Source organism: Lampris incognitus, chromosome 11, assembly GCF_029633865.1.
Source record: "Lampris incognitus isolate fLamInc1 chromosome 11, fLamInc1.hap2, whole genome shotgun sequence".
NCBI lineage: Eukaryota > Metazoa > Chordata > Actinopteri > Lampriformes > Lampridae > Lampris > Lampris incognitus.
In genome coordinates this window covers 54,793,180-54,807,095 of record NC_079221.1, presented here as the reverse complement: position 1 = coordinate 54,807,095, position 13,916 = coordinate 54,793,180, and the positions used below count along the sequence as shown (strand labels likewise).

The 13,916-nt window shown below is 47.6% G+C and overlaps 1 protein-coding gene across 3 annotated transcripts in view; it reads left to right on the top strand.

The window, feature by feature from the left end:
* The window catches only part of caska (calcium/calmodulin-dependent serine protein kinase a), a 129,563-nt gene that overhangs the window by 101,966 nt on the left and 13,681 nt on the right, over positions 1-13,916 (top strand). The window contains exons 17-20 of one of the 3 annotated variants that reach the window (XM_056290074.1): positions 2,214-2,249; positions 4,603-4,644; positions 5,057-5,253; positions 5,503-5,618. In XM_056290074.1, the coding sequence (XP_056146049.1) occupies positions 2,214-2,249; positions 4,603-4,644; positions 5,057-5,253; positions 5,503-5,618 (391 nt within the window). The remainder of the gene's footprint in view (positions 1-2,213; positions 2,250-4,602; positions 4,645-5,056; positions 5,254-5,502; positions 5,619-13,916) is intronic. The other 2 variants (XM_056290075.1, XM_056290076.1) reach the window with 2 other exon arrangements.

Below are 13,916 nucleotides of genomic sequence, written 5' to 3'. Positions count from 1 at the left end.
TGTTCATGAGTGTAGATTTACCTCCATCATGTAAACGTTCCTTCTGGAAGCCCAGCAGACATGAGGAGAGATCAGCTGAACACTCTCCATATACTCTCATGTTCCTGAGTATAGATTTACCTCCATCATGTAAACGTTCCTTCTGGAAGCCCAGCAGACATGAGGAGAGATCAGCTGAACTCTCTCCATATACTCTCACGTTCATGAGTGTAGATTTTACGTTTATGCTTGAATTGTAGAATGCAGTTAAGGTTTCCCATTTTTCTTCCAGATTGTATTTTTACATTTATGCCAGTTTTTATTTTTCTGTTCTACTGAGAGCAACATAGTGAAAATTAATATTAATCATATATAATAAATATTAATGATATATAACAAATACTAATGATATATAATAAACATGAATGACCTATAATAAAGCAGGTTCTGTATATACAGGCCCCTAACAGAACCATTCTGCTGTTCAAACCAAGACGTGTTGGGGAGAATGTTCTAGTGAGCGCACTGATGAGGGAATCGATGCCGATGACGTCATCGTCCGTCTCTCTGCCATTCGTCTGTTGTGTCTGTAGCGCCCCCGTGTGGTGACACAAAGCCCTGCAGGCCAGAAAGCTGACTGATGTAGTCCCCCTGTCTTGACGCATCATGACGTCAACACCGCCCTATGTCCACGCCCCAAGCCCCCCAGTCAAAAGCCCAGGAAAGAGGGTGTGTGTGTCTGTGTGTGTGTGTGTGTGTGTGTGTGTGTGTGTGAGATGTCGGTGTGCTGCTGACTTGTGTGTCTTATTACAGAAAGAGTCCCCTACCACCTCCAGGCAGTCCCCCGCTAATGGCCACTCCAGCATAAACAGTTCTATCTTGGTAAGGACCTCCCACAACCCCCCCCCCTTCAGACCCCGACCCAAAACAACACCAAATCCCATCATGCCCTGCTCAGGTGGACCCTGTTTCCTCTCATCTCCCGTGTCTCTCATTTGTCTCTCATTTGTCCTGTTGACATCTCCGCGTCCGTGTCCCCAGCCACACGATGAAGTAGTTTGTGTACATGTTGAGTATTATTGCCTTGTTTTCTCCACATCTTGTAGTAGTAGTGGTAATACTACTAGTAGTAGTGGTAGTAGTGGTCGTGGCAGTAAGGGTAGTCTTAATAGTAGTTATAGTTGTAGTAACAGTGGTGACAGTAGTAGTAGTAGCGGTAGTAGTAGTAGTGGTGGCAGTAAGGGTAGTCTTAATAGTAGTTATAGTTGTAGTAACAGTGGTGACAGTAGTAGTAGTAGTGGTAGTAGTAGTGGTGGTGGCAGTAAGAGTAGTATTAATAGTAGTTATAGTTGTAGTAACAGTGGTGAGGGTAGTAGTATTAGTCGTAGTAGTCCCTCTAATTGTAGAAGTAACTGTCGTAACAGTGTTAGCAGTAGTAGTAGTAGTAGTAGTGGTGGTGGTGGTAATATTAGAAGTAGTAATACCAGCATTAGTTGATGTAGTAGAAGTAGTTGTGGTTGCAGCAGTATTAGTAGTAGTACTAGTAGTAGTAGGAGTGGCAATATTATTAGTAGTAATAGAAACAGTAATAATAGTAGTATTAGTAGTAGTAGTTGTGGGTGCAACAGTATTACTATGTATTAGTATTAGTAGTAGCAGTAGTACTAGTACTAATAGCAGCAATAGCAGTAGTACTAGTAGTAGCAGCAGTAGTACTAGTAGTAGTAATGAGTCATAAGTGTCGGCCATTCTCAGTGTGTGTACTCCCATCAGTCTGAGTTGTGTTCTGATATCTCAGTTTAAAAATTGGTGTGCCTGCTAACAACCTGCCGCCTGACGTGCCTCTGCCGACACAACACACACCCACACACACACACACACACACACACACACACACACACACACACACATTGTGTGTGTCCGTTGCTCGACAGTGTGTGTTAACAGACACGTCATCGGTGGTCAGGTTGGTCCTGCAGCTGCTTTGCTCGCTCCGCTCGCTTGATCGTCCCACAGCAGACCTGCTGGAGCTGAAGACAACTACTCTACACTTGCCCCGCCCCCCCCGCCCCGCCCCGCCTCTCTCTCTCTCCAGAGTACAGCTGCATGACTTAAATCACTTACGTTGTCCAGATGACGGCAGGACGTTTTATGAGCCGACTGTCTGTCCTGCTGCCTGTCTAAATCCTGTCTCTCTTCACCCTGTCTCTCTGTCGTCGTGCTTTACTTCGCAGGACCTGCCGTCTACCATCCAGCCCAAGGGTCGCCAGGTGAATACAACCTCCCCCACAGCCCTCCACACTGCCCCCGCTCACTACTCTGTGCTACTGCATGTGCACACGTGGCTCCCACGTCTGTGTGTGTGCGTCGGTGTGTGTCTGTGTGTGTGTGTGCGCGCGTCCCCCACCCCATCAGCAGAGATCAGCTCAGCACAGCAGTCTGGGTTTCTTGGGGTTGTCTTCTGGTTCAGCGTAGGAGGGGTTCAGACTCTGGATGTGAGCAGGTCTACAGGCCTGGCTGCCTCTCAGATGGACGCCCCTGAGTGTCGCTCACCCTCCGGCGCGCCGTCATGCTACATGACACCACGGCCACTCTGCCTCTCTCAGACGGAACGCTGGTCTCTGATTGGCTGGAGGGTGTGTGGTAAAACCGTCAAAGCAGACGTAGTTCGGAGGCGTCCGGGTAGCGTGGCGGTCTATGCTGTTGCCTACCAACATGGGGATCGCTGGTTTGAATCCCCGTGTTACCTCCAGGGATGTGTCTTGGTCGCTGCACTAGCGCCTCCTCTGGTTGGTCGAGGCGCCTTTTTGGGTGGGTGGAGGGGGAACTGGGGGGAATAGCCTGATCGTCCCACGGGCTACGTCGCCCTGGGCGACTCCATATGGATCAGAGGAGACATGCGGTAGTCTGCAGCCCTCATCGGATCTGCAGAGGAGGTGGAGCAGTGACCGGGACAGCTCGGAAGAGCGGGGTAATTGGCCGGATACAATTGGGGTGAAAAGGGGGGGGGGTCCCAAAAAAAATAGGTGTAGTTCAGCTCAGGTTTAATCACTGTTCTACAGTCACAGGCACACCTGGATTCAAACAGTTTTCTCTGCGCCACGTTTTATACGATTAGTTTCTACCTTTGATTCTTTTTTTATTTCTGTACTTTTATTAAGGTAATATTGTGTCCCCAGAGGCAAACTGTTGTAAAGGGTATACCCCATCTGTCTGACGCTCTGACTGTCTACCCTCCCCCAACCAGCCCCCCAACCCCGCCCCCAATCACCCCCTCCCCCCAACCAGCCCCCATCCCCTGCTGAGGTCAACATGACCGCTGTCACCTCAGCGGTCATTGGCCTGGCGCTGGAAACCTGCACATTCAGAGAGACCGAGTGTCGTCCAGCACCATCAAACTGTTCTGTTCATGACTAGCTGGTTTATTTTTGCTGTTAAAGCCACAGTCCTGAATCTGCTGGTTTTACTGTACCAGTGTGTGTCCTATGTAGGTGGTGGTGAGGTGGGTGTCTGAGCTCCATTCCAGATGAATGAGAGTCAGCAGTACCACCAAACTTGAAAACCTGGTTGAGCCTGAGTTGTACTTATTGATGGTAAAGGTCTTCTACCAGCTTGTTCTGTCATATCTGCTGGTTAGACACACCCTCACTTCTTCTTCACACTCAACACTACCTGCCTTCTTCTTCCTCACCTTGCTGCTATGATGAAGATGAAAACACTATGCACCCTATCATTTTTCCTGGTAAAGACCTACCAGACAACAACTATCCTTATCACATCCTCCTAAAATCTGCAGGATTTGGATATCGGTCAGCTAGTTATCTTAAATATGTCCACAATAGAAAGTATAAAAAAGAACATTTGTTTACATGTAAGTCTTCAGGATTGTAGCTTTAATACGTATAATGTGTTACCATGTGGATAGGACAAGTATCAGTGGTGGCAGCTGTGCCTTCAGCTTGACGTGGTTAGTTATGACAGCAATAAAATGACCTTCTCATTTACCTTGCTAATGGCACAGGCATTGTTTGAACCTGGTTGCCCCTAACCACTGAGGTAGAGTTGATTCCCTTCATAGGTAAGCATCTTCTTGTCTGTAATATGGTAAACTGGTACCAGATCAGGAGTTACGGGCAACGTCTACCTCAAAACATAAGATTTATTAATCATAAGATTTATTAATCAGACTCGTCACTTCGTTCCATCAGAGTCACAGACAGGCGCTCAGTCTCAAAACGTGCATCAGTGATTTTCTGTCGTGTTATCCAACAGTCCATCAACAAACTCATGACGTCCTTTTGTTATGATCTCACCTAACCCATTGGGGGGGGTCATCAAGGGAGGTTAGTTTTGTGCCAGTACAAAGTTCACCACAAGAGGGCGACAAAATCTAGAACAGAAAATCTCCCATAGCAGTTGGGCCTCCTCGTCTGAATGTTATAAGCTCATTTGTCATTCAAATGTTTTGGGTTGATCATCCTTTTTATTGAGTTACTTCCACTTGAGCCTCATACCACCACCCCTCGCTTCACCCAATCCCCGCCCCCCCCCATCCCCGCCACTGACGTTAGACATTCCTGGTCCGTTTTACTGCATGATGTGTGTGATGCTTTCACATCCTAGATCGTACCCAGACCTTCAATCAAGGACAAAATGTCTGTCAAGGTAAGAGATGGCCCTGCCCCGAGCCTCCACCTGCCCCGTCAGTTTAGAAGAGTCTGTCCGTCATTTGCATAGAGGGAAAGTAAATGGGAAGATGTTTAGAGCTGGTTTAATAAGCAAGCTGCGGTGGGTTTCTTTTAGACGTCTGCACACAATGCCTGTGCCATAATGGAGACTCATTAATATCCCAGCAGTGTTTGAGTTTATCCCATAATACAAAGCAGGCAGTCCCCGACTAGACGACTACCAGCTTCATCCAACACCCCCATTTGTTATATCACACCTAACGCCGCACTACCTGCCTCTCTCTCTCTCTCTCTCCATCGCTCACTCACACTTTCTCTAACCCTGTTATTCATGTCTTCCATTTCTCCTTTCTTCCCTCACCTCCGTGACCTCTGGCCCTCTGTTCCAGATCTACGTGAGGGCTCAGTTCGAGTACGACCCCTCCAGAGACGACCTCATCCCCTGCAAGGAGGCTGGCATTCGCTTCCAGGTCGGTGACATCATCCAGATCATCTCCAAGGATGACCACAACTGGTGGCAAGGCAAGCTGGAGAGCACCAAGAACGGCACGGCGGGCCTCATCCCCTCCCCCGAGCTTCAGGAGTGGTGAGAGGAGAACACTCACACACACACACACACACACACCTTAGATCTTATATGAGGGCAACCTTAATCAGATGTGTAGCTCCTGAATAGGACAGTGTGGTTGGAAGCTAAACTCAAGTAAGTACCAACGAGGAAGAATCTGTTTCACTCGGACACGGCACGTCTTACTTCAACATATTTGAACAAAGAGCCGTATATTACCACAATCCACTGCCTCAACCTTTGTGTCTGTGTGTGTGTTTTCGTTAGGCGTGTGGCGTGCATAGCTATGGAGAAGACCAAGCAGGAACAGCAGGCGAGTTGTACCTGGTTCGGGAAGAAGAAGAAACAGTATAAAGACAAGTATCTCGCCAAGCACAACGCAGGTATGTCATACACGCGTACGTTTGAAATCCCTGCTTCGCCTGCTGCCCCCCCCCACCTACGCCGCAGTCATGCCAGTGGCCACCAGGGCCACGTGGTCAGGCACGCTGCTTCGTAACGTGCATGCAGATCCCCTTCCCGCACGTCTGCAGGGAGGACCCCCGCCCGCTGCAGGAGAATGTGTGTGCGTCCGCGTTCACGTGGGAGGGGGTTTCGCGGAATGTCGCCCTAGGGCGCAAAATCTCACCGGCGGACCAGGAACACCTGGACTAACCGTCAGATTGGCACGAGGAGGCGAGGAGGCTAACAGAAACACCGTGACGGGGGGGGTTTTGCCAGGGGATTGCCTTGAGCTACCTGCTCCGTCGGTTTCCTGTGCGTTGCAGATGGACCCTCGGTTCGCCTTCTGCTCGCACGGCATCCGATTCGGAGACCCAGAAGTAGCTATAGTAACAGCTGTGCAACAAGTCTATATCTGTGGACATACTGGTGCTGGACCATAGATGGCAGCACCTGGCTTATAGATTCCCCACTGCCATGTGACAGGCAGTGGGGGTTTTGGGGAGCGGGGTGTGGAATGTGAGAGTGTGCCGGGGGGGGTGGGGGGTCTTCACGTGTCTGTCTGTCGCTGGAGCCGTGACTGCTCGGAGGGAGCAGGTGGGTGAGGAGGGAGGATTTGCCGATAGGTGTGAAGGAGTCAGCAGGGGATCCAGCAGGAGCAGGAGCAGGAGCTTGTGTTGTCTGACGGCGAGGGGGGGGGCGAGTGGCTGAGGCAAAGGGAGGTCAGGAGGGGGTTGTAGAATATCGATATCGGGCGTGTGTGTGTGTGTGTGTGTGTGTGTGTGTGTGTGTTTTGCAGATAGTGTCTTGACACTGACCTGTTACCTTCCCGTGCAGAGGTCTGTCAGCACCCAGCGTCCGTATCAGTTGACCACAAAGCTGTTTAAGTTTCATTTTCTCTCACATGTAGACGTAAGATGAGTCCCCCGAGCCACAGCGGGGGGGGGGGGGGCTAAAAGGTCGTTTTTCCACAGAGGCCAGAAAGAGCACACGCATAGTGGGCTTGGTGCCAGTAGTCGTATCACAGTTTACAGACGGGCTTAATAGGAGGTTTGCCCGGTCCTTCTACATTATGAGTTCCTCGTTTTCACATTAAAGATGGACCAGTCATCTTTAATGTCTTTTAATTCATAAAATTCTGTGTTTGTAAGGACGTGTGACGTGGTTCTCCCACAGATATCTGGTGCCACGAGGAAATGTCCTAAATGCGGAACATCTAACAAGACAAAATCTTCCACTTCCGGTGTGGGAAGAGGGTGGCGCAAATTCACGTTTGCGGCGGCCTCAACCAGCACCGTCCATGCAGCGTCTTTGTCTACGTCTAAGTTTGTCTTCGTTTGACGTCTGGGAGAGCTGGTGCTGGATCGGCTGGGAGAGCTTGGTCTGCTGTGCCCTGTGGGCCCAGGGACCACGGCCCTGACTGGAGCTGCGCCCGAAGAGGAAACACCGAGGGCGGTCTGACAGGATGCGGAAGCGGGGCAGGCTACGTTAACGGCTAGCCCGTGCAGACCGGCAGTTCCGATAACACCGAGGGTGGTTTGGCGGCGGCCCCTCCTGGCCTTTACTGTGTTTTTGGTGTCGTGTGGAGTGCGGGGAGGTGTCTGAGTCAGAGCTGGTGTTGGATCAGCTGAGGGAGCTGGGTCTGCCGCGTCCTGTGGGCCCAGGGACCACGGCCCTGCCTGGAGCTGTGCCCAAAGAGGAAACACCGAGGGCGGTCTGACAGGACGCGGAAGTGGGGCAGGCTAAGCTAACTGCTAGCCCACAGGGCGCAGCAGACCAAGCTCTCCAAGCCAGACATCTTCGACACAGCTCCCCGCACGCCACACGAAGACACTAAAAACACAGTCAACGCTAGGCGAGGCCGCCGCCAGACCGCCCCCAGTGTTGTCGGAACTGCCGGTCTGCATGGGCTAGCTGTTAGCTTAGCCTGCCCTGCTTCCGCGTCCTGTCAGACCGCCCTCGGTGTTTCCTCTTCGGGCACAGCTCCGGTCAGGGTCGTGGTCCCTGGGCCCACAGGATGCAGCAGACCAGGCTCTCCCGGCTGATCCAGCACCAGCTCTCCCAGCCATCAAACGAAGACAAACTTAGACGTGGACAAAGACACTGCATGGACGGTACTGGGTGAGGCCGCTGCAAACCGTGAATTTGCACCACCATCTTCCCACACCGGAAGCAGAAATATATATATATATATATATATATATATATATATATATATATATATATATTGCATTTCCCGATCTATCGGCTGCATGGAATTGTAATGCAGGACATTTGTACAAGACCTCGCGTTCAGAGCAGGTGACGTCCACCCAACGCCTCGGTTATTCGCTTTGCGCTGGCTGAAACCGGTAACGTGGTGTCACGAGTGGTTCACGGAACCGGCGGCCATGGAACCACGTGACGGACATCGTCTCAGAAAAACAGCGACGTGCCAAAGCTCGCACGTCTGCCCTGACACGGAAACCCGAGCCGTGCGACATGCGAGCCCGCAAGCGCTAATCTGACGCGCTAATCTGACGCGCTAATCTCACATTGGGGCTTTTACACAACAGACGAGGTGGACGCGCGGGAGCTGCGGAGCTGCACAACCTGGCGTTGTGAAGTTTTACAACTCCTCTCTTCTCATTTAATTGTATAAAGATGTTTTCACGTGCTCAGGGGATTATGGGAGATGAGCCCAGCTGCATGATGGTGGTGGTGGTGGGGGGGGGGGGGCTATGAGACCCCTGCCCTGAATCAATATACAGTGACGTCAAGAGAACGCGGTAGTGTGTGCGTGTTCGTACGGAGTCTGGCACATCTGTCAAGGTGCCACATGGCTGTGGGTGACCTTAAGCATGCAGCACAGACCAGGAAGTCCTGTCACAGACGCACACAGCTGCAGGTCTGTGCAGCATGTGCATGACACGCATGTCAACATGTCAGCATTTGAAGTGAAACTGTAAGAGACCTGCACACAGCATCCTTTGCACGTGTTTTGACGTTCCTGAAGTGTTTTCCTGCCAGACACGAGCACACTCGAAGGTGCGACACGTGTGTGATTCCACTTGAACCCTGACCTCTTTGTGTGAAAATGCACAAACCAAACCAGACAACACAAGCTAGCTCAATAGAAAGGTGGTGGCTACACAGCAGGTTTACTGACATCCGACATGTTCAGCCTCCTTCAGTAGAAATCACTTTACTGTGATGGCTGTATACTTTACTGTATACTTTACTGTATACTTTACTGTATACTTTACTGTATAGTTTACTGTACGGTTTACTGTACAGTTTACTGAGACAAAACTACCACAGAAGCAGTCAGCCACTCCAGCTGTGTGTTTTTAAAATGGACAAATCTGACTCATTTACTTTGTTTTAGTCAGTACCACTCAGTAACACCTCCTGATATCTACTAGTCACATTATTATGTTTACTAGTCACATTATTATATTCACTAGTCACATTATTATATTCACTGGTCACATTATGATGTTTACTAGTCACATTATTATATTCACTAGTCACATTATATTCACTGGTCACATTATTATGTTTACTAGTCACATTATTATATTCACTAGTCACATTATTATATTCACTGGTCACATTATGATGTTTACTAGTCGCATGTACTAGTCACATTATGATGTGTACTAGTCACATTATGATATTTACTAGTCACATTATGATGTTTACTAGTCACATTATGTTTACTAGTAACATATTTACTAGTCACATTATGATGTTTACTAGTCACATTGTGATGTTTACTAGTCACATTATGGTGTTTACTAGTCACATTATGATATTTACTAGTCACATTACGATGTTTACTAGTCACATTATGATATTTACTAGTCACATCATGATATTTACTAGTCACATTATGTTTACTAGTCACATATTTACTAGTCACATTATTATATTCACTGGTCACATTATGACGTTTACTAGTCACATTATGATGTGTACTAGTCACATTATGATATTTACTAGTCACATTATGTTTACTAGTCACATTATGATATTTACTAGTCACATTATGATATTTACTAGTCACATTATGATGTTTACTAGTCACATTATATTCACTGGTCACATTATTATGTTTACTAGTCACATTATTATATTCACTAGTCACATTATTATATTCACTGGTCACATTATGATGTTTACTAGTCGCATGTACTAGTCACATTATGATGTGTACTAGTCACATTATGATATTTACTAGTCACATTATGATGTTTACTAGTCACATTATGTTTACTAGTAACATATTTACTAGTCACATTATGATGTTTACTAGTCACATTGTGATGTTTACTAGTCACATTATGGTGTTTACTAGTCACATTATGATATTTACTAGTCACATTACGATGTTTACTAGTCACATTATGATATTTACTAGTCACATCATGATATTTACTAGTCACATTATGTTTACTAGTCACATATTTACTAGTCACATTATTATATTCACTGGTCACATTATGACGTTTACTAGTCACATTATGATGTGTACTAGTCACATTATGATATTTACTAGTCACATTATGTTTACTAGTCACATTATGATATTTACTAGTCACATTATGATATTTACTAGTCACATTATGATGTTTACTAGTCACATTATGATATTTACTAGTCACATTACCATGTTTACTAGTCACATTATGATGTTTACTAGTCACATTGTGATGTTTACTAGTCACATTATGGTGTTTACTAGTCACATTATGATATTTACTAGTCACATTACGATGTTTACTAGTCACATTATGATATTTACTAGTCACATCATGATATTTACTAGTCACATTATGTTTACTAGTCACATATTTACTAGTCACATTATTATATTCACTGGTCACATTATGATGTTTACTAGTCACATTATGATGTGTACTAGTCACATTATGATATTTACTAGTCACATTATGTTTACTAGTCACATTATGATATTTACTAGTCACATTATGATATTTACTAGTCACATTATGATGTTTACTAGTCACATTATGTTTACTAGTAACATATTTACTAGTCACATTATGATCTTTACTAGTCACATGTTTACCAATCACATTATGATATTTACTAGTCACATTATGTTTACTAGTCACATGATGTTTACTAGTCATATATTTACTAGTCACATTATGATGTTTACTAGTCACATGTTTACTAGTCACATTATGATGTCTACAAGTCACATTATATTTTAAGATGGACAAATCTGGCTCATTTACTGATCAGTTACATTCCTGATATTGATCAGTGATATTAAATGTTGTGGCCACATGATGCTCCCAGAAAACCAATATATTTATTACCATATAGCCCCTTTAAATGTCCACCTGACAGACTGGATTGGCTGCTGACTGCATGCGTGCTGTGTTCACATCACGTTGTGTGACCAGTAACGCTCCTCGTTGTTGAGCAGCTGGAGTTGTCGGTGGTTCCCCGTCAAACTATTACCCGACTTACCACGCGTCCATGTCACCACAGCGAGAGCGGGACATGTCCCCTCAGCCGCCTGCTCCACCGTTGTGACTGTTCCTGCAGAGGAAGGTGTAGTGGACGTCTTCCCCTTCCCCCTGTCGGCACCTTGCAGTGTTGCATGGCTGCTGGACTTCTGCATCTTGCTGTGTGTGTGTGTGTGTGTGTGTGTGTGTGTGTGTTTGTGTGTGTGTGTGTGATGTGCGTTGGGTAATTCTGCTGTTGTAACCGAGCCATGTTATGACCTGTCCATCTCTCTTGCTGTCCGTCTCCACGCGGCCTCTCTGCATGTAAGTAACAACCAGGGACAGCAGCTTCCGCCTCGCCATCTCCCACGTCTTGTCTCTCCGTCCTCGCCTCAGTGTCTCACCCCACCTCCTCTTCTCCCTGTTTCTCCCTCCTCTCCCTCCCCGTGGCAGTAGCCCTGCACATGCTGTCACTGCCAGCCTTCAGTTTCCCTTCTGTCGTGACGGACAGAAGACTCACAAAACGGAAACTGTCCCGCTTGGCACCTTGTGTGTTCTAGTCTGTGTGTATTTTAGTGTGTGTGTGTGTGTCTGTGTGTGTGTGTTGTAGTCTGTGTGCGTTTGCCATCCTGTCCATCCTCGTCCATATTCTCATTTATCTGTGTTGGGTAGCAGATCCTTAGCACGCACACACACACACGCGAATAAACAGCAGCGTTACAAAACATGTGATAATTAGCAATATGCCAAGCAACAACCTCAGACACACACTGAGTGGTCTGCAGCAACACACACTGAGTGGTATGTATTAACACTGAGTGGTCTGCAGCAACACACACTGAGTGGTGTGCAGCAACACACAATGAGTGGTGTGCAGCAACACACACTGAGTGGTGTGCAGCAACACACACTGAGTGGTGTGCAGCAACACACACTGAGTGGTGTGCAGCAACACACACTGAGTGGTGTGCAGCAACACACACTGAGTGGTGTGTATTAACACACTGAGTGGTGTGTATTAACACACTGAGTGGTGGGCAGCAACACACTGAGTGGTGGGCAGCAACACACACTGAGTGGTATGCAGCAACACATACTGAGTGGTGTGCAGCAACACACACTGAGTGGTGTGTATTAACACACTGAGTGGTCTGCGGTAACACACTGAGTGGTGTGCAGCAACACACACTGAGTGGTGTGCAGCAACACATACTGAGTGGTGTGCAGCAACACACACTGAGTGGTGTGTATTAACACACTGAGTGGTGTGCAGCAACACATACTGAGTGGTGTGCAGCAACACACACTGAGTGGTGTGTATTAACACACTGAGTGGTCTGCGGTAACACACTGAGTGGTGTGCAGTAACACACACTGAGTGGTGTGCAGCAACACACACTGAGTGGTGTGTATTAACACTTAGTGGTGTGCAGCAACACACACTGAGTGGTGTGTGTTAACACTTAGTGGTCTGCAGCAACACACACTGAGTGGTCTGCAGCAACACACACTGAATAGTGTGTATTCACACACTGAGTGGTGTGTATTAACACACTGAGTGGTCTGCGGTAACACACTGAGTGGTGTGTATTAACACACTGAGTGGTGTGCAGCAACACACACTGAGTGGTATGTATTAACACTGAGTGGTGTGCAGCAACACACACTGAGTGGTGTGCAGCAACACATACTGAGTGGTGTGCAGCAACACACACTGAGTGGTGTGTATTAACACACTGAGTGGTGTGTATTAACACACTGAGTGGTGGGCAGCAACACACTGAGTGGTGTGTATTAACACACTGAGTGGTGTGCAGCAACACACACTGAGTGGTGTGCAGCAACACACACTGAGTGGTCTGCAGCAACACACACTGAGTGGTGTGCAGCAACACACACTGAGTGGTGTGTATTAACACACTGAGTGGTGTGCAGCAACACACACTGAGTGGTGTGCAGCAACACACACTGAGGGGTGTGCAGCAACACACACTGAGTGGTGTGCAGCAACACACACTGAGTGGTGTGCAGCAACACACACTGAGTGGTGTGCAGCAACACACACTGAGTGGTGTGCGGCAACACACACTGAGTGGTGTGCGGCAACACACACTGAGTGGTGTGCGGTAACACACTGAGTGGTGTGCAGCAACACACACTGAGTGGTGTGCAGCAACAGATGGGCGGTAATAGTGAGCCGGTGCAGCGGCCCACCACCACTGACTGACTGACTGGTGGGGGGTTTTGTATTTCACCGGTCAGCCTGCCGGCGGGGCGGGCTCATGTTTCGGAGTCTGGGAACAGACTGTACGACGCACCACTCTCCTTTAACATGTGCTCGAGATCGGCCGTTAATCTTCCTCCCCTGACATCAGCTCCTCCTCCTCCAGCTGATGGTGACAGCCGTCCCGCTGCCGTGTCCTCCCCTTGCCTCCCCTTCATCCAGACCAACCCCGTCGACCTCGCCCAGCTTCAGATGATCTGTCCCACGAAGTTAAACATGCATTCTCATTCTTGATCGTTCATTAATCCGCACTTAATTTACATCTATTTAACACCGTGTTCAGAAACTCATGAAAACTAATTTTGTTTCTGTTTTTATGAGAATACTTTTCTCTTCCTGACAAACAACACATTTTTAGGTTTGTCCTCTTGGACTGCGGTAACCCAGCAAACATGTCTAATATATGAATGGATTGAGGCTGACAGAAGATGAGCAATCTTCCACTGCCAAACTGAGACTAGCCAGGGCGCCCGACCAAGAGACGCCTCTACAGA